This window comes from Prunus persica, chromosome G8 (genome assembly GCF_000346465.2).
Source record: "Prunus persica cultivar Lovell chromosome G8, Prunus_persica_NCBIv2, whole genome shotgun sequence".
In the NCBI taxonomy this organism is placed as follows: Eukaryota; Viridiplantae; Streptophyta; class Magnoliopsida; order Rosales; family Rosaceae; genus Prunus; species Prunus persica.
Window position 1 is genome coordinate 1,389,541 of NC_034016.1, and position 19,215 is coordinate 1,408,755.

General features: G+C 38.2%; 3 protein-coding genes across 5 annotated transcripts; all 3 read right to left on the minus strand.

The window, feature by feature from the left end:
• LOC109950733 lies at positions 752–3,969 on the minus strand. 2 transcript variants are annotated; one of them, XM_020570717.1, is made up of 8 exons: positions 3,875–3,969; positions 3,464–3,787; positions 3,324–3,365; positions 3,106–3,230; positions 2,927–3,014; positions 2,687–2,831; positions 1,547–1,713; positions 752–978 (listed from the first exon to the last, which is right to left on the minus strand). In XM_020570717.1, exons 2-8 carry the CDS (start codon positions 3,718–3,720, stop codon positions 966–968), a joined length of 837 nt encoding a protein of 278 aa, XP_020426306.1. In that variant the 5' UTR covers positions 3,721–3,787; positions 3,875–3,969; the 3' UTR covers positions 752–965. The 2 variants fall into 2 exon arrangements, with proteins under 2 accessions (XP_020426306.1, XP_020426305.1); XM_020570716.1 differs by having other exon boundaries at positions 3,082–3,230.
• Positions 5,287–9,706, minus strand: LOC18768870 (pescadillo homolog). The gene is made up of 13 exons (XM_007199774.2): positions 9,577–9,706; positions 9,336–9,421; positions 8,784–9,032; positions 8,518–8,640; positions 8,309–8,393; positions 8,081–8,191; positions 7,779–7,872; positions 7,378–7,664; positions 7,117–7,224; positions 6,826–6,947; positions 6,438–6,636; positions 6,108–6,314; positions 5,287–5,745 (listed from the first exon to the last, which is right to left on the minus strand). The coding sequence occupies exons 1-13, from the start codon at positions 9,598–9,600 to the stop codon at positions 5,668–5,670; spliced, it is 1,773 nt and encodes a 590-aa protein (XP_007199836.2). The 5' UTR covers positions 9,601–9,706; the 3' UTR covers positions 5,287–5,667.
• LOC109950734 lies at positions 10,410–13,360 on the minus strand. Of its 2 annotated transcripts, none has more exons than XM_020570721.1 (7): positions 13,122–13,360; positions 12,982–13,023; positions 12,764–12,888; positions 12,585–12,672; positions 12,345–12,489; positions 11,205–11,371; positions 10,410–10,636 (listed from the first exon to the last, which is right to left on the minus strand). In XM_020570721.1, exons 1-7 carry the CDS (start codon positions 13,268–13,270, stop codon positions 10,624–10,626), a joined length of 729 nt encoding a protein of 242 aa, XP_020426310.1. In that variant the 5' UTR covers positions 13,271–13,360; the 3' UTR covers positions 10,410–10,623. The 2 variants fall into 2 exon arrangements, with proteins under 2 accessions (XP_020426310.1, XP_020426309.1); XM_020570720.1 differs by having other exon boundaries at positions 12,740–12,888.

Here is a 19,215-nt window from a genome sequence, read left to right on the forward strand (position 1 = left end):
CATATTTAATTATTATGGGTAATATAGTAATTACATATTAAAAGTTTTAACTTACTTACGCATGTTATATATGTTATGTTAGTTTTATTTTTCTACACCTATTTTTTCTTCTACCACATTTCTCTCTCCACTCTCCTGCAATAACACAACCTCCTTTTTCATGCATGATTTTAGGACTGGGTTTTGCATTAGGGCTCTTTTTCTTTTTTTTTTCTTTTTTGGTCGAAAAGGGCTCTTTTTCTTTTTTAGAAGGCACGGTTGTAAATGAGAGAAAACTTGAAATTATAATACAATGATTAAACAAACAAAAATAGAAAAGTTTTGGGGTCTGTGCCATGGTGTGGTACGCGCGGCTAACAATGCTCGACGTGTAATATACAATGTCTTCTTCCAGAAAGGAATCTTTATTACGGCAGTTTTCTCGTAGAACCAAGCAATGAAGGACGTAAAAAAAAGGGTCCCATCCCAACAACCGACCCCTCTTCCATGTTCACGCACGCGCACAAGTCAAGGCACTTTACTTTAATTGGTAAAGCTTTTACTTTATTTCTGATGTCTTTGTGACCGTTGCAATCTAACGGCTGTGGGTAATCCGTTCCCAAATCGATTTGGCCCACTTCAAATCAAACCCATGCCCCCAATTTTGGGTTCGGGTCAGGATAATAAACACGTCAAAAATGCTTAATCTAAATCCGACCCTTTTACTAGCTTCCATGAAGTGATTGTAGGAGCATGCAATTGCGTAGTCAGCTTTCACAAATGGTTATGCTCCCATCAAAAATCCATAATCTACGCCCACAATGGTTAGTACATTCACAGAGTGACTATTTCTTTTTTCTTTTTCCTTTTTGTCAAACAGAGTGACTAGATCTTTAACCGAGAAGAAAAACATAACAACTCATAACCTACAAAGTTTGCTAGTTCAAAGTCATCTCATCAGCATCAACGTAGTCATCAGCTTTCCCTCATGCCATATTTCTGCAATAATTCAAATAAGAATGTCATTAGCTTTCATGTTTTCTTGTTCTGCCTATTAGTTTATCTTACTTAGGTAAAGAAGTTCATAAATAAATTACACAAGAAGCCCAATAATTTGAGAGAAATAACATCATGCATCTGAATAATCATAAAGGGAAGCAGGATGCACAAAGACACGCATCACACATCTTCCATTTTCCATCTTCACAGGTACTACCTCAACCATTTTCTACATCACCTCAATATACGAAACACATATCTCTCTCCAACAGAATTCATGAGAGAATGAATTGTCCACCCTGCGATTCATCTTGGCTCAAACACATCATTTTCTTAATCTATGGAATAAAATCTGAAATAGGTAAGGATACATGCTAATCATTCTAAATACCTCAAAAATGATTATAATATCAAGCACTGCGAAAATATTTAAACATATATATTGATTGCAATCTAAAGTTAAATGGCATGCTTCAATTTCCGAGTTCTTTATGAATTGGTGCAACTCAATTTTTTGGGTTGGAGGGGAATAATTAGGTGAAGAGGCAGAAGGCTTGCTGATACTCACATGGTTCTCGGTATTATTGGCCCTCTGCACAATGGGCATGTTGTGTTTCTGCCACTCTCTACACACCACTCCCTCACGCACTTGCAGTGAAATGCGTGACCACAAGGCAGTGTGTCTACGCTCAATCCTTCGTCATTGTAGAGATCATCCCAGCAGGTGCTGCACTCCTGTGATTGACAACAAAAATTCATGTGATATGGGTAGTCATTCATAGAATTATCACTGCAATCACCACTCTCCGATACTGAGAAAGAATATGTGGCTGCCATTGACGTGAAAAATGCTAGAACTTGAAATTACATTAAGACCCGAGAACAAGATATGCAATCAGGTCATGACAACGACACCAAACTGGATCCCCTCACTATAATCCAAGCACATAAATATCCCACAATCCAATCATGGCATAAATATGCTACAATCGGGACCAATTCCATTGTAAAAGTGCGATGCAAACACGCATATATTAACCATAGTGTCACAAGAATACAACTGAAATAAAAATTAAAAAAATTAAAAAAATTATATATATAGTTGATCATAGAATTCTACCATGGATTTCTAAAATCGAATTCCCAATCGAGGCAGAACAATAATATGATCTAGGCATTGCAGTGCGTGCTAAACGCCCGAGTATACTAGACTAGAATAAATCATGCAGAGCTTAATACCTTATACATAGACATAGTTTAGCATCTTCATTCCACACGCATGACGAAATATGTATACCATCAATCAGTAAAACACTGAACCAGTACGAGATTCCATTTTTCATTGAGAAACAAAAATTTAATTAAAAAGTCAAAAGGTATAAGAATAGTGGACTAGTAGTCAACCGGTGAGATGACTAAACACGAAGGCCTAGCATTAGTTAGTAGATACTATCCCCAGGCACCAGTTGAAATTCCAATATCATAAAGAAATGAAGGTAAATTCACAGTAACAGGCAAAACAAAAGTAAAACAGAAGGGCTAATAACTGTAGTGTGTAGACTTGGACCAGAAGACTAACAAGAAAACTACATCAAGTTAATTACTTTTAATCAAACAAAAGAGTTCAATATATACTTTGCTGAAGAGGATGAATATGCAATTGAATCTAATATGAGAATAAAATTGAAGAACTGGGCAGAAACCATACCCCGAAATCCTTTACAATCGATCTTCTTAGATTTAGCAGGAAATCATCTTTGCTTAAATTAAATGATGGTGATTCTCCAAGTGTTCTTTCATCAATTTCTTGGTAAAGCTTTATTTTTGCATCTTTAGTATTCTTTCTACAGATGCTACAAGAAAAGGCAGGAAAATATTCATTAATTTAATTTTCTAGGGCAAGATATATACAATTAGCATCTGCATTTCTAACTATTAAAAAAAATACCTAAAATTATTTGGATTCTCTTCCGGATCTTTCAAAATCCACTGTGGAACAAGGAAGACTAGCAACTCTAGTTGTTGGACAAAGGCACCTGCAAAGAAACAGGAATTAGGTGAATTAGTAGGTCACCCAAAATACATTTATGTACAATTGCTTACTTCTGTCATCTGCATAGAGATCACCAAAAATGATATCACGCTTCAGCTCATCTGTTGACATTTCGGAACGACCTAGTTTCGCAATCCAAATGTGCATGTCCTTAATCTTAGTAGATATCAACCTTTTCCCCATATTTCCTTTCTGAATCCTGCAAGACATGTAACAACATTTATTCATTAAAATTAAATGAATCATATAGTAGAGGAGAGATGATAAACTTGAGGCAATCGTATGTCCATGCCTCTCTTCAAGCATCCTTTCAGAATCTCCGAATGGCGTAATCCTGCAAGAAAGATATCTTCAGTTGGAAGACAGTATGCATTTCTATATTTACTTTCAAATTTTAAAAATATTTATTTATTATTTAAAAAAAGGACTCACAGCATTACAGAATCTACTCCAAACTTCTCCTCATGGATGAATTCCGGTATCAATGAGCACAGCATCCCCAGATGATTTTCAACATCACTGCCGAATTTGCTTTCTATGACTTCTTTGGTTGAAATTTCAATACGGTCCAACTCATCCATGAATTTAAAGCTCTTCTTTGCTGACAAAATATATTCTGAGAAGGGAAAATCATCCTCAAAAATGACAGTCTTCGCTTCAGGAAAATGTTTAATTAGTATTTCACTCATTGGGTAAAGAAAAAAGCCCCAAATCGGAAGTCTGAAATCCGCCCCACTCACAAAATACTTCCACAACCTGAAAAAAAAATACATGGAATTAAATGACAAGAAGAAGAAGAAGAAGAAGAAGAAGAAGAAGAAGAAGGTGGTGGAAGGGGCTTACCCAACTCTGCCTGGTCTCAATGTCTGAAACGCAGAATAAGGAGATGATGGGATTAAAACACCCTTTTTTTCTTCTTCTTTTTCTGGATTTAAAAAAAAGTAAATAAAGACTTGCGGTTTTTTTATTTATTTTCCGTTACAGTCTAGTTTTGAGCAAATTAGTATAATCAATTAGGGTTGGGTACGATACGGTTCTCATCTCAACTTAAAACTGGAATTGGAACTGTATATTTGGTCTGGTCTGATTCAGGTACTCGAATTGATTTAGATCCAATTCAGTTCCGGTGTTTACAGTTTGGACCGACTCTTCATCTCAATTGAATTTTTTTATTCTTCTTCAATTTTTTTAAGTTTCAGCCCAATTAAAATTTAAAAACTTTTGAGCTTAATTATTAACGATTGGCCCAATTCATATACACATGTTGCAAATTGAATGAATTCATCAAGCATTAATACACTTTTTTGACAAAACAACAAATATCAAGCATCAATATAAAAGTTACAATCTAAAAACATAACAAAATAAAGCAAATTTAATTACAAACAAATTGCAGAGAGCTCAACCTCATTGTGCTGCTCTATATACCTCTGCATCAAAGAAAAAACAATGTCAACTTGAAACATAGATCTTACCATAATGATTTAATTTAAGAAAACAACGACTGATAGAAAAACTCTACACAATCAGGTAAACAAGATTTTAATTCTTTTGTATCAGAAAGACCACATGCATATTCTTTTCATTTTACTTACTTTTCTTTCAAAGAACCCATGAATTTCGTGATTTTATGATTTTAATTTTGATTCTTAAGTAAATTTTTGTAATGAATTTCAATTTCGTATATCCCTAGAAATAACAAGATTTTAATTCATTTGTATCAGAGAGACCACATGCATATTCTTTTTATCTTACTTACTTTTCTTTCAAAGAACCCATGAATTTCATGGTTTTATGATTCTGATTTTGATTCTTAAGTAAATTTTTGTAATGAATTTTAGTTCTGTATATCCCTAGAATTAGCTTATGTAAATTAATTAATTACTTTACTAAATTTTATTTTCCTTTCCCTTTCTTTGTTGAAAACAAGAGCTTTTCATATCACTGAAGGTGAAGACCAAGCTCATTGATTGCCACCTCATGGGTTAATGGAGAATATGATGGAAATATTAACGAAAAATGAAATTGATAGTAAAAATAAACGTTGGGATTAAAGGAGAGAAGAAAATAAATTTGTGTAGCAGAGTCAGAATTTTAGGAAACCTGCGGCTAGTAAAGTAAAATTTACCCAAAATTATGAAGAACTTTTTTCAAGTCTATGCAAAATCTAAAAATTCCATAGAGTTCCATGAAATTTAGTACTTGAAAAAATTCTTTTAAAATGATCTAGAATCATATTGAATACACCCCCCAAGTGTCTTCTCCTTCTTCTTCTTCTTCAATCATTTATTAATTCGCAAAGAATAGGTTATGGGGAAGCCTGGTCCAGAGGCACTTCCAATGTCTCATTATATGTTTGGCTAGCTTGCGTGAAACGGCTATCCCCGTTACACACAATTGTTTCTCGCTAGCTAAGCCATTAACTTGAATTCTTATTAATAAATAAGTTTCTAGCAAAACCGCTTAGTGGTTATAAGTAGATGAGTGAATCTATAAATAAAGGAACATTTCAAGCAATTTCTAGATAGTTATATATATAAACTTCAGGACTGCCAAATTTAACCATAGGGCTCTTAATCTCGAGAAATTCCTAAAAGACGTGTCTGCAAGATACATTCTTTTCAACTGGTCCAACTTCAGACTTCATGTTCTTCTAAGATTTTCCTCCGTTGCCTGATAACATCAGCACACTGCTTCTTTCGTTGCCTGCTTATCTGAATGAAGAAACATCTAAGAATCAGATATCCAGGACAAAATATTATCCATTGCATTTACAAGATAAAAGAAGAGGTAGATTCTGGAGTTCTGAAGGAATTCTACAGATCAACCACCACAAAATTCTACTGCAATGCAAGTTCAAAACCAAATGAAGAAGATATATTATGACAAGCTAACCCTTGTTCAAGCCAGTAATTCAATATACTATCAAATCTCAAAACAGGTTCCCAATGGAATCAAGCCAAACAAAATTTGACCGTTCTGTTTTCAAACAGCTATTCTGACCTGTTTAATTAATAATGCCACACTTTAGAGACCAATAAAAGTAGCATGATATCTAGCATTAACAAATACTTACCCTCATGGCTTTAATACGCCCCTTGAACGAACGTGACCATTCAAGTTCAGACATAATTCTGTTATCCTCGTCAACTTGCTCATAATCATGATGAGGTTCTTCCCTATCAGCGCTCAGATTATCTATATTCGAGATAGATGATGAATGTGTGACACCCTGAATTTCCATAATTAATTCATGATGATACTGCTTCTCATGAGCCTTCATCTGCATACATCATGCCAGAATTTAGTTAAATTCCTTGCATATGATCACATCATAAAATGGCATAAAGATATCGTGCATCTCAACATTACACAGCATTACATTCTTTAAAACCTGCCTACGTACCTTCTTCCGCTTTTCCTTTGCAGCTTCTGCTTCTGCTCGGTTAATAACACCTTCGGCCAGTAACTTCAGAGGATCTTCCAAGTCTTCTCTTTCCATTCCAGGCAGTGGCAGGACTTCATTTATGCCAGCAGCCTTCCCTCGTTCAGTGATCTCGAAATAGTCATTGTCATCAAAAGGTGACAAGTGTGGAGGAAGATCCCTGTTAAAAGAGCACTAAATCAATGATCTTACAGGTCATGAAATTTTATTAGCCAATAGAGAAATGAAAAACACAGCCAAGGAAAGCAGACCATAGCACGAGTCTTATAACTAGTCATTTCATCATGGTGCGAGGTAGAGAGATGAACAAAACACACGCACAATAAGAGAAAATGTCCTTCAATATTACCTTCCCACCAAATAATCCCCAGTTGGTAAAATGATCCGAGCATTTACACAATCATAGACCCACTGTGGCTGAACATATTGTCTACCACAGATCTTTCCATCATGCCTTGGCCTGTCAATAATCTGCAGAACATAGAAGCAGTGTAGCATTCAGAACTGTTATACTAAAGACTAGCTTTTAGTATTTTCGTTTCCTTCTTTGGCAAGTGACACTACAGTTTTCGTATATGTTGACCGAGTGTGATGTCTTAACAAATCAATGACTTGATGTAAAGATAATGTAACAGAATACCTGATGGGTGATGCTGGCATCATCTTCCTCAAAAGGAGCCCCATCTCCTTGCCAGGAAACAATTCCACCAAAAGCTGGTATGATAAAAAGCAAAGACTCTCTGTAAACCTGAACATAGAGAAAGTACATGTTCTACTGCGGATCAACTAAAAGAAAGATATAGCATTACAAAATTGAGTGACGCATTACTGGTAAGAAAATAAGTTTTGAAAAAGAAAATAAATGTATTTCTGAAATCAAACGAAAAACTTTAGGACTTACCTCACGGTTCAAGAAAAATTTCATATCTTTGAAGAGTTTCGTGCACTCCCTCGCATCGTTATCCTCTTTATCCTCACCCAGAACATCCCCAACAAGGTGCATCAATACACCAGGTTCATTTGAGGGGAGTTGATGCTGCAGTTGTGCAAGTCTTAGTTCAGACTCATCAATCGAAGGTCCAATCTGCTGGCTCTCAACTTTCCCAGATCCAGACAAACTTGGAGTTTGGCTATCCCACGCAGAGGATTGAGAGTTTGCATCAAAGTACCTTGATAGAGCATAAAGATCTACAATCGAATTAAATCATACTCATGCTCCATTAACACACACAAGATCCACAACTCAACATTGCCAAAAACGCTAAGTTGAAGCTAAGGAAAGCAACTAGTAAAAATGCACACCTGCTGCTACAGCTTCCAATCGAGGATCAAGAATGGGTGGATACCTCACATTTATGGAATGATATAAATGACAATTCGCAAAGGCAAGAAGTGCCTGCACCGGGGAGGGAGCAAAGACTTCTTATAAGAAAAGGAAAGAAGAATCTTAATGGATATTATAACGCATGTATGATCAAGAAGATCAAGTAACCAGTTCATTGGAAGGAAAGCAAAGAAGAAGCTTAATGGATGCTAAAGTTACGAAATACCATTTACAGCTAGCACATATATTGATTTAAAATAGAAGAATAAAAGAATGAAACCTCGTAAAACTCCAAAAAGTTTAGCATGATATTGAAGTCAATATCATCAGTCAAAACTTGCTGCAAAGGGTGAGGAGCCAGCCATGTGACCTCTTGCCCTTTAACCTCAGCCTGCACAGACATACAACACAACGGTACCGTATAAATCCTCTGTACCCAAAAAACACAAGATGCCACAGTTAAAGTTAAACATTAAAAAAAACCATGATATAGGGTATGCTACCGCACCTGATAATATATGCCTTTAACAGACACAAAGACTTTACGCAATCTATGAGTACGAGATATGTAAGCTTGCCATTCATGAGCCAACCTAGAGAAAAAAATATGAAAGCAACAAAGGGCTTAAGAAAATCATACTCGGTAAAATCAGATCATGCATGGAATGATGCAATTCAACATAATTGTTTTTTCACATGCTCCAACGCCAGTCTCACCTCCGACAGTTATGGATGCGTTTCACTTCGATACGGCCCTCAATAGCAGGTAAGGCAGCAAAGAGGTGAACCATTGTGAGACAGTCATCCAAATCTCTAAGAGCATCAAGGAATTTCGGATACCTGCACAATTTCGTGGAACATAACAAATGACAATCGGCAGAGATTCATGACAAACAATGAAAGAAAGAGGGGAGGGGGGGAGAGCAACGTCAGCATACTTTTAATAAAAATTTTATTTTGAATAAGAATAAGAAAAAGTTAACCTCTGCAAAACAATTTTATCTAATTTGTAAGAAGGTCTTCTTTGTGTGAGAAGAGTAGCACGATCCCGGTTCTTCTTGGCCTCGGCTTTCTTTATTTTGTGTTGATAAGCCCTGATCTCTCTTAAGCGCTCGAGTAATGGTTCATGTTGGATGAATGAAACATCCTTTAAGTGATAATAAGTATGGTGATTCCCTTTGGTCTTTTTCTTTGGCTCCCTTGGGAATATCCCCTTGAGAATACATAGTTTCCTAAAATTTGCATGAATAGCCATAAAAATCATCATGAAATACTACTGCGTAATAGGTACAAGACAAATTATTATTTTCTTAATTTACAAAGAATAAAACGTTTATAGATAATAATTATAACAAAAAGAAAATATATGCAGCTGAGCTAGTCTCAGTCATCACTGAAGAAAGAACAATAATAAACTTTAGGAATATATATATATATACACAGGAGAATGAATGGATGATACAAATTACAAGTTTAATCTGTCCATGATCTGTAGAGGTAGGTATGGGAAGGAAGATGGAGAAAAACAGACAGACCTGAAGAGGGGTAGACTGACTTGAAGTTGCTTGACGGCTTGTGACCTGGTGATGTACCTTGCAGCATTACCTTCCTTTTTCTTCCCCTGAAAAAATTAGACAAAAGAAAACTAAGCAGCTGTGTCTAAGTTAAGAGAAAATGTTTATTTATATATTACAAATTTGAAATTTTGATTTGAATAGTGATTGATGATGATATAGCCTATAGATGAGCAACTTATTGAGGAGATTTAGAACTTACGGGAGGCCTGTAGTGCTTCACCATGTCTGTGCTGTGCAAGGAAACTGAGAGAGAGAGAGAGAGCGCGAGATAGGGTTCTGTCTCCAGGCGGCGGGTGTCTTCTTTGTACGTTGGAGGTAATGTTCGTCAATGGGCAGGGGCCGGGCTTTACCGGTTTTATTTATTTTTTGGGTCGGGCCGTGTGGGCACAAGTTTGTCTTTTCTTACACATTTTTTTATTTAAACTTGGACAACCTTGTAAGCCACCTTCACATTGTATTTCACTAATCCAAAACATCTATTTTTTGGATAATCATTTAAAGATTATCTCCACAAAAAATCACTTGAATCCGATATTATTTGACTACTCAACTGAGTTATTGAAATTTTAATACTTTATTGAAGCACCGTGTTCATTGATTTCGTAGGACACAATTGGATGTCGAAATAGTTTCGATTTGTCTAATTTTTTGCAAAGATGATCTATGAACGTAGACTTTTTTTTTTTTTTTTTTTTTAAAAAGACAACATAAAGAGGACGTAAAAATAAAATAAAAAAGGTCCCATCCCAACAACCGACCCCTCTTCCATGTTCACGCACGCGCACAAGTCAAGGCACTTTACTTTAATTGGTAAAGCTTTTACTTTATTTTTGATGTCTTTGTGACCGTTGCAATCTAACGGCTGTGGGTAATCCGTTCCCAAATCGATTTGGCCCACTTCAAATCAAACCCATGCCCCCATTTTTGGGTTCGGGTCAGGATAATAAACACGTCAAAAATGCTTAATCTAAATCCGACCCTTTTACTAGCTTCCATGAAGTGATTGTAGGAGCATGCAATTGCGTAGTCAGCTTTCACAAATGGTTATGCTCCCATCAAAAATCCATAATCTACGCCCACAATGGTTAGTACATTCACAGAGTGACTATTTCTTTTTTCTTTTTCCTTTTTGTCAAACAGAGTGACTAGATCTTTAACCGAGAAGAAAAACATAACAACTCATAACCTACAAAGTTTGCTAGTTCAAAGTCATCTCATCAGCATCAACGTAGTCATCAGCTTTCCCTCATGCCATATTTCTGCAATAATTCAAATAAGAATGTCATTAGCTTTCATGTTTTCTTGTTCTGCCTATTAGTTTATCTTACTTAGGTAAAGAAGTTCATAAATAAATTACACAAGAAGCCCAATAATTTGAGAGAAATAACATCATGCATCTGAATAATCATAAAGGGAAGCAGGATGCACAAAGACACGCATCACACATCTTCCATTTTCCATCTTCACAGGTACTACCTCAACCATTTTCTACATCACCTCAATATACGAAACACATATCTCTCTCCAACAGAATTCATGAGAGAATGAATTGTCCACCCTGCGATTCATCTTGGCTCAAACACATCATTTTCTTAATCTATGGAATAAAATCTGAAATAGGTAAGGATACATGCTAATCATTCTAAATACCTCAAAAATGATTATAATATCAAGCACTGCGAAAATATTTAAACATATATATTGATTGCAATCTAAAGTTAAATGGCATGCTTCAATTTCCGAGTTCTTTATGAATTGGTGCAACTCAATTTTTTGGGTTGGAGGGGAATAATTAGGTGAAGAGGCAGAAGGCTTGCTGATACTCACATGGTTCTCGGTATTATTGGCCCTCTGCACAATGGGCATGTTGTGTTTCTGCCACTCTCTACACACCACTCCCTCACGCACTTGCAGTGAAATGCGTGACCACAAGGCAGTGTGTCTACGCTCAATCCTTCGTCATTGTAGAGATCATCCCAGCAGGTGCTGCACTCCTGTGATTGACAACAAAAATTCATGTGATATGGGTAGTCATTCATAGAATTATCACTGCAATCACCACTCTCCGATACTGAGAAAGAATATGTGGCTGCCATTGACGTGAAAAATGCTAGAACTTGAAATTACATTAAGACCCGAGAACAAGATATGCAATCAGGTCATGACAACGACACCAAACTGGATCCCCTCACTATAATCCAAGCACATAAATATCCCACAATCCAATCATGGCATAAATATGCTACAATCGGGACCAATTCCATTGTAAAAGTGCGATGCAAACACGCATATATTAACCATAGTGTCACAAGAATACAACTGAAATAAAAATTAAAAAAATTAAAAAAATTATATATATAGTTGATCATAGAATTCTACCATGGATTTCTAAAATCGAATTCCCAATCGAGGCAGAACAATAATATGATCTAGGCATTGCAGTGCGTGCTAAACGCCCGAGTATACTAGACTAGAATAAATCATGCAGAGCTTAATACCTTATACATAGACATAGTTTAGCATCTTCATTCCACACGCATGACGAAATATGTATACCATCAATCAGTAAAACACTGAACCAGTACGAGATTCCATTTTTCATTGAGAAACAAAAATTTAATTAAAAAGTCAAAAGGTATAAGAATAGTGGACTAGTAGTCAACCGGTGAGATGACTAAACACGAAGGCCTAGCATTAGTTAGTAGATACTATCCCCAGGCACCAGTTGAAATTCCAATATCATAAAGAAATGAAGGTAAATTCACAGTAACAGGCAAAACAAAAGTAAAACAGAAGGGCTAATAACTGTAGTGTGTAGACTTGGACCAGAAGACTAACAAGAAAACTACATCAAGTTAATTACTTTTAATCAAACAAAAGAGTTCAATATATACTTTGCTGAAGAGGATGAATATGCAATTGAATCTAATATGAGAATAAAATTGAAGAACTGGGCAGAAACCATACCCCGAAATCCTTTACAATCGATCTTCTTAGATTTAGCAGGAAATCATCTTTGCTTAAATTAAATGATGGTGATTCTCCAAGTGTTCTTTCATCAATTTCTTGGTAAAGCTTTATTTTTGCATCTTTAGTATTCTTTCTACAGATGCTACAAGAAAAGGCAGGAAAATATTCATTAATTTAATTTTCTAGGGCAAGATATATACAATTAGCATCTGCATTTCTAACTATTAAAAAAAATACCTAAAATTATTTGGATTCTCTTCCGGATCTTTCAAAATCCACTGTGGAACAAGGAAGACTAGCAACTCTAGTTGTTGGACAAAGGCACCTGCAAAGAAACAGGAATTAGGTGAATTAGTAGGTCACCCAAAATACATTTATGTACAATTGCTTACTTCTGTCATCTGCATAGAGATCACCAAAAATGATATCACGCTTCAGCTCATCTGTTGACATTTCGGAACGACCTAGTTTCGCAATCCAAATGTGCATGTCCTTAATCTTAGTAGATATCAACCTTTTCCCCATATTTCCTTTCTGAATCCTGCAAGACATGTAACAACATTTATTCATTAAAATTAAATGAATCATATAGTAGAGGAGAGATGATAAACTTGAGGCAATCGTATGTCCATGCCTCTCTTCAAGCATCCTTTCAGAATCTCCGAATGGCGTAATCCTGCAAGAAAGATATCTTCAGTTGGAAGACAGTATGCATTTCTATATTTACTTTCAAATTTTAAAAATATTTATTTATTATTTAAAAAAAGGACTCACAGCATTACAGAATCTACTCCAAACTTCTCCTCATGGATGAATTCCGGTATCAATGAGCACAGCATCCCCAGATGATTTTCAACATCACTGCCGAATTTGCTTTCTATGACTTCTTTGGTTGAAATTTCAATACGGTCCAACTCATCCATGAATTTAAAGCTCTTCTTTGCTGACAAAATATATTCTGAGAAGGGAAAATCATCCTCAAAAATGACAGTCTTCGCTTCAGGAAAATGTTTAATTAGGAAGTCTGAAATCCGCCCCACTCACAAAATACTTCCACAACCTGAAAAAAAAATACATGGAATTAAATGACAAGAAGAAGAAGAAGAAGAAGAAGAAGAAGAAGAAGAAGGTGGTGGAAGGGGCTTACCCAACTCTGCCTGGTCTCAATGTCTGAAACGCAGAATAAGGAGATGATGGGATTAAAACACCCTTTTTTTCTTCTTCTTTTTCTGGATTTAAAAAAAAGTAAATAAAGACTTGCGGTTTTTTTATTTATTTTCCGTTACAGTCTAGTTTTGAGCAAATTAGTATAATCAATTAGGGTTGGGTACGATACGGTTCTCATCTCAACTTAAAACTGGAATTGGAACTGTATATTTGGTCTGGTCTGATTCAGGTACTCGAATTGATTTAGATCCAATTCAGTTCCGGTGTTTACAGTTTGGACCGACTCTTCATCTCAATTGAATTTTTTTATTCTTCTTCAATTTTTTTAAGTTTCAGCCCAATTAAAATTTAAAAACTTTTGAGCTTAATTATTAACGATTGGCCCAATTCATATACACATGTTGCAAATTGAATGAATTCATCAAGCATTAATACACTTTTTTGACAAAACAACAAATATCAAGCATCAATATAAAAGTTACAATCTAAAAACATAACAAAATAAAGCAAATTTAATTACAAACAAATTGCAGAGAGCTCAACCTCATTGTGCTGCTCTATATACCTCTGCATCAAAGAAAAAACAATGTCAACTTGAAACATAGATCTTACCATAATGATTTAATTTAAGAAAACAACGACCGATAGAAAAACTCTACACAATCAGGTAAACAAGATTTTAATTCTTTTGTATCTGTTCACCCGTTTTCGTGTTTAACTCCTGAGGTGGAAGGGCGAAGTTCCCCACTGGCTTGGAGACCACTTGTTGGTCGACAAGTCAGCTTTCTTTGGTGTGTGAGCGTGCCACTGCTAGCAATGTAAATTCTAGCAGATTTATTTTTAGAGTGGATAACTTGCGCCTCAAGTTACTGACTTCTAAAACAAATGATTGTGAATTTGGGTGAGGAATATCTCCCAAGTAAGTTCTTTTGTTGCCTCAGACTGGTGAGGACTTTCACAATTTATCTCAGTATCAAATGGTTGTTCTGGCCATAATAGATAATAATAAAGTACTGTTTCAGGCAGAACTGCCTTTTACAAAATTAAGAAGGGAGAAATCAACTCTAGAAAGGCAAAAAGATGGCTGGAATCCCATTTCTGCCTGGGTAGAAACTTCTGATCCGGGCTGGACTGGGTATGTCTATGCTGGACTGTACTGTCAACAACTTTAGCTACTTGGCTTCAGCTGTAAATTGATACCAAAGTTCAATTTTGGCAGAGCTTCAATCTACTTCAAGCCTTGGGAGACTTTTGAGCGGGCAGAACTGCAGCTTCTTCAGTTTGAAGGGACAGAAGTGGCTATTCTCGAGAATTTAGCAAGCTGGAACTATGCTATAAAATTTGTTGAGGTTTTCATATTTGTGAAAACTCAAACTATGTTTGTCTTGGCTTTTGCTGAACCAAATTTGTAACGAGATGGATCTCGTTTTCAGAAGACTTATTTTCTAAGTCTGAACTTTGGAATTCTGATCTAAAGCTGTTTTCTTGTTTGTTTTTTTTTTGATTGATTGATGAATTGAGTGTCCTTTGTTTCTTTGCCTTCTTTCGCTTTTATAAGAGATCCTCTTAAGGAGGTCATTTTTAATCCTAAACAATGGGCGGCAAAAAAGATCTCTTATAATGTAAAGTAAGAAGGGTTTCTTATCAATCAAGGCAGATAGGTTCTGAGCAGTCACCTCCTAAAAACAGTCCATTCCCTGGTTTCCTGGGTGGCAGCTTTCTAATTCAACCAACGCCACCGTCTGTGTGGGCTTTTTATGGCGGTTTTGGCTCTTTTTCTTTTGTATTTTCTGAGTGGTTCCCTGTTTCCCGTTCTAATTTAGAAAGCGTGATCCGTGAATTCCTTAGGAGATGGTGTATTGATTTGGAGCAAAATCTTGAACACAGATGGGTTTTTGATCTTCAATTGGCAGTGTTTCAGAGACATCCCTCTCACATTTTTAAACTTTAGTTGGAATTGCTGACTTTTCCAAAATTGAGGCAATCACGTGGGTGTGTCTTTGATCCCTTGGGTTTGAATCTATCGAAAATTACGGGCTGATCTTTGAAGCCCATTTCGAAAGTTTCCACATCTGGGCTTTCTTTGGGCTGAGGCTTTATTTCCAACATTCTTGGTGTGAAGCCCAATCTGTCTGGATCTTATTTTTGTTTTTCTCAAGTCTCTGGGCTGGGCAGGCAATTTTATTATGGGCCTGTCTTCTGGTCTTGGGCGTGCCGAATTTGGGCCCAAACAATGCCCCCTAAGTCTGAATCGTTTTGGAACGGTTTCAGACTTAATGTTTTGCCATTTAATTCGCGCACCAGTTTCTTCCGTGTTTTCGCCCACGTCTGCCACGTTTGCCTGCTACGAACTAGAGTTCGTGGGAAAACGGCTAGTTATTAGCTAGTTACTAGCTAATAATCATCAGGTGCCGTCCCATCTTCTTCTTCCCACGTTTTCGAGCCCCCCCTTTAAAAGAAATTCAAATTCATAGCTTCTGAAAAAGAAACCCTAAACCTTCCGACTCTTGTTCCTGCGAGTTTATTCTTCGAGATTTCCATAGCTTTCTTCAGACCTCCCTTTCTTCTGCTTATTCCCTTGAATCAGAAATGTCTTCCCCAAGGTCCCGCGCTCCGTCTTCTTCCGCTCCAGTTCCTCCCGATTATATCACTGGGAGCGGGATTGATGCTCACGCGATAGAAATTAGGAGCAAGCTTCATCCCTTTGCCCAGAAGAATCTGGACGAGAATGTCCTTCATCTGTTCGAGAACACCCTAGTGTTAGGGCCTCATTGGTTTGGTCCTGTTCCAGCTGAGATGGCAGAATTGCTAAGAAAGGATGCCGAGGCTCCTCTGTGTTTTGAGAGCTCTTCTGCCCTGGCTTCTTATTCTTGGGTTAGCAAGAATTTGAGCCGGTCCTTCCCGTCCAGCGAGGTGAGGAATAGTCCGGTCAAATGGGCAGACTGGATTGATAGACTTCTCCCGAGATATGGGGGTCACTGGAGGAGAGCCGGGATTTATGACGCCATTTTTCTGTCCAAACAATCGATTAACAGAGATGAGAATCTGCTTGCTGCTGCTTTATGCTTCTGGAATTCTGCCAGCAATACATTTGACTTCCGCGTTGGTCCTATGGCGCCAACCTTGCTGGATATGGCTCAGATTTTTGGGTTCAGGCCCCATGGTAGGCCTGTTGATGCCGTTGGAGATTATCATAGGCGAAGGAATCAAGAGAAAGTGGCCACTCCTTTTACTATCCCTCCAGCCGTGATCAATCAGAACTGCTCTTTCTCCAACTATCTGAAGAAATTCAGTGCTGAGAAGGACAAGGATCAGCAACATATGTTGTTCCTTCTGTATTGGCTGAATCGGTTCGTTCTCCCCAATCGGTCTTCTGCAGTTCTGCTAGAGTATAGACACTTGGCAGAAGCACTTCACAATCACACTGATGTGGGGCTCGGGCCTACAGTTTTGGCTCACCTTTTCAAGAATCTGCATACTGCCACCCTGGAGAACCCATTGAACCTGTCAGCCCCTGGCGCATTCTGGATGATCCAGATCTGGCTGCAGGTTTATTTTCCAGAACTAAGATTCCCAGACATAGTTCTGCCTGAAGATCAAGTCCTGGCTCTTCCTCTGATGTCGGCAGAAGTGCCCAAGCATTCTATTAAGGAGTATTTGATGCTCTTCAGGCATTGTACAAAGAGGTCGGCAGCTCAGTGGCAAGTGGTGATCAGGAGGGCCTATCCTTGGTTCCAGACCGGATTTCGGTTGTTTGAGAAGGAGCCAGAAGATGAAGCTGCCAGAACAGATTTCAGGAGGAAATTTCTGAGCATTACTCTGCCCAGAGATCTACCCCATGGTGGGGGCAAACCTCCAAACTATCATTTGGGGGCAGAAGTCTACCATCCCAACTTCTGCGCAAGGCAGCTTGGTTGTCCCCAACTCATTCCGCTGAAATCATATCGGAGTTGTAACCGGGCCTCTTCTTGGAGGGATGCAAATGATCTGGAGGTGCACAAGGATGCCCGGTGTGCAGTGAACAAAATCAACAACAGCACGGATGCCCTCTATCCCTCGTGGAGCTGAATTCCTGCAGTTCTGCTGACTTTGATGCATGGTGGAAAGCCAGATTCCAAAGTCTGCCTGCTTCTGTCACTGCCCTTAAGGTGCTGTTCGATGGTTGGGAAAACTGGGTCGTTTTTGCGGATGGGGATGCCAAGACGCATATGATCCAGACTATCAAGGATATCAACTCGCAAATCATAGAAGGTAGATTTCAGATTCTGTCTGGGATTCGTTCTGTCCTGATGATTGATTTCTAATGTCTATTCTGCCTGTATCAGATCCTTCTTTGACCAGCGTAGGTGGGCAGTCTGTTCATGCTGGAGAAGTGATTGGTAAGTCTTTTCTTTTAATTCTATTCTGTCTTTTCGTGCTGGATTGGTTTCTAATGTCTAATGCCTTGGTGCAGTCTCTTCTGTTATTGCTGCCGGGGACTTGGAGCTCCCTTCTGCAGATGAAGGAGATGAGGTCCAGACAGAACAAACACCTACCGAGGCCGCTCTTTCTGGCAGAAGAAAAAGGAAAGGACCTGCCCCTCCTTCGGATAATACCACGCGGCCTGGTATTTCAGGTGAGCTCGTGATGTTCCAAACATTCTCTTTAAATTTATTCTGTCTTGCCTTCTTTTCCCTAATATTGCTTTTTGTTATGTGCAGCTGGAAGTCCTTCCCCTCCTCCTACCAAGTTGAAAAAACTTAGAAAGAGGAGTGAGGAGGAGTATGTCGCCGCGGAAGAAACGGCAGCAGTTCCCACCACTACCTCCGGGACGGATGAAGAGCTGCGAGAGGCTTTTGAGGAGGTGGAGCAGGAAAAAGAATTGGAAGAGCTGGAAGAAACGCCTCAGGAAAAAACGGCAGTGGTGGAAGGAGAGGTAAGTTTTATTTCTGTGATTCGCATCAATTCCCTTCTTGCCCTGTTTCTTCCGTTCTGACCCCTGTTTTGTAGGAAGAGATCCCTGCTGAGGTGATTGCAGAGAGCATTGCCTTGGCGCAGAAGCAACAAGGGGGTCCAAGGGCTGAGCTGACTAGCTCAGAACTAGCCTTATTTGAGGATGCCGAGGCAGAGCATTCTACTGCCGTTCCAGCGGTTGAGGATCAGGCGGAGCGGTCTGCATCAGAGCCTGTGGATCAGGCAGAACTGTCTGTTGTAGTTCCGGAGGTTGAAGTGGAAACAACCGCCGCTGTCTCTGTGGCTTTGGTAACTTTTCTTTCTTCTCTGTCCACATTTTCCTGTAATTCTGCCTTGCTCTTTATTTTTAACTGTTGTAGTCTTTTCAGGTAGAAGTGCCTAAAATTGCTGGCGTCCTGGCAGCGGTGACCAGTCCCTTGAAGCCTCCTATTGTCGCTGTAAGTTTTCATAACTTTTGGGCCTTTATTTTCCACTTTCTGCCTGGTCTTAACTTATGCTTTCTTCTCGCAGATGCCCATTCATTCCTTTCCAGGATCATCTGCCACGGCTTCTTTTGCTGATCCAGAACTCGAAGAGTTTGAAGCCATGGATCTGGATGCCCAATTGGACAGACTGGAGAAACTCAGCTCTCCTCCAGGCAAGGCAAAATCTAGGGCAGTGGAGGAGGCCATGGAGAGGTTGAAAATCTGGCAGTCCAATGAGGTGGAATTTGATCAAGACAATGAGGCCTTAAATCAGCTGATGAAGG

Coding starts and splice junctions, on each gene's coding strand:
- LOC109950733 (XM_020570716.1), bottom strand. CDS start 3,720: ATGAGTGAAATACTAATTAAACATTTTCCTGAAGCGAAGACTGTCATT. Junction 3,015..3,081: donor TCTCTATGCAGATGACAGAA/GTAAGCAATTGT, acceptor GTTTCTTTGCAG/GTGCCTTTGTCCAACAACTA. Junction 1,714..2,686: donor CGATTGTAAAGGATTTCGGG/GTATGGTTTCTG, acceptor TGTCAATCACAG/GAGTGCAGCACCTGCTGGGA.
- LOC18768870 (XM_007199774.2), bottom strand. CDS start 9,600: ATGGTGAAGCACTACAGGCCTCCC. Junction 6,315..6,437: donor CAAAGGAAAAGCGGAAGAAG/GTACGTAGGCAG, acceptor TGATGTATGCAG/ATGAAGGCTCATGAGAAGCA. Junction 5,746..6,107: donor GGCGTATTAAAGCCATGAGG/GTAAGTATTTGT, acceptor TTCTTCATTCAG/ATAAGCAGGCAACGAAAGAA.
- LOC109950734 (XM_020570720.1), bottom strand. CDS start 13,270: ATGGATGAGTTGGACCGTATTGAAATTTCAACCAAAGAAGTCATAGAA. Junction 13,024..13,121: donor GGAGTAGATTCTGTAATGCT/GTGAGTCCTTTT, acceptor TCTTTCTTGCAG/GATTACGCCATTCGGAGATT. Junction 12,673..12,739: donor TCTCTATGCAGATGACAGAA/GTAAGCAATTGT, acceptor GTTTCTTTGCAG/GTGCCTTTGTCCAACAACTA.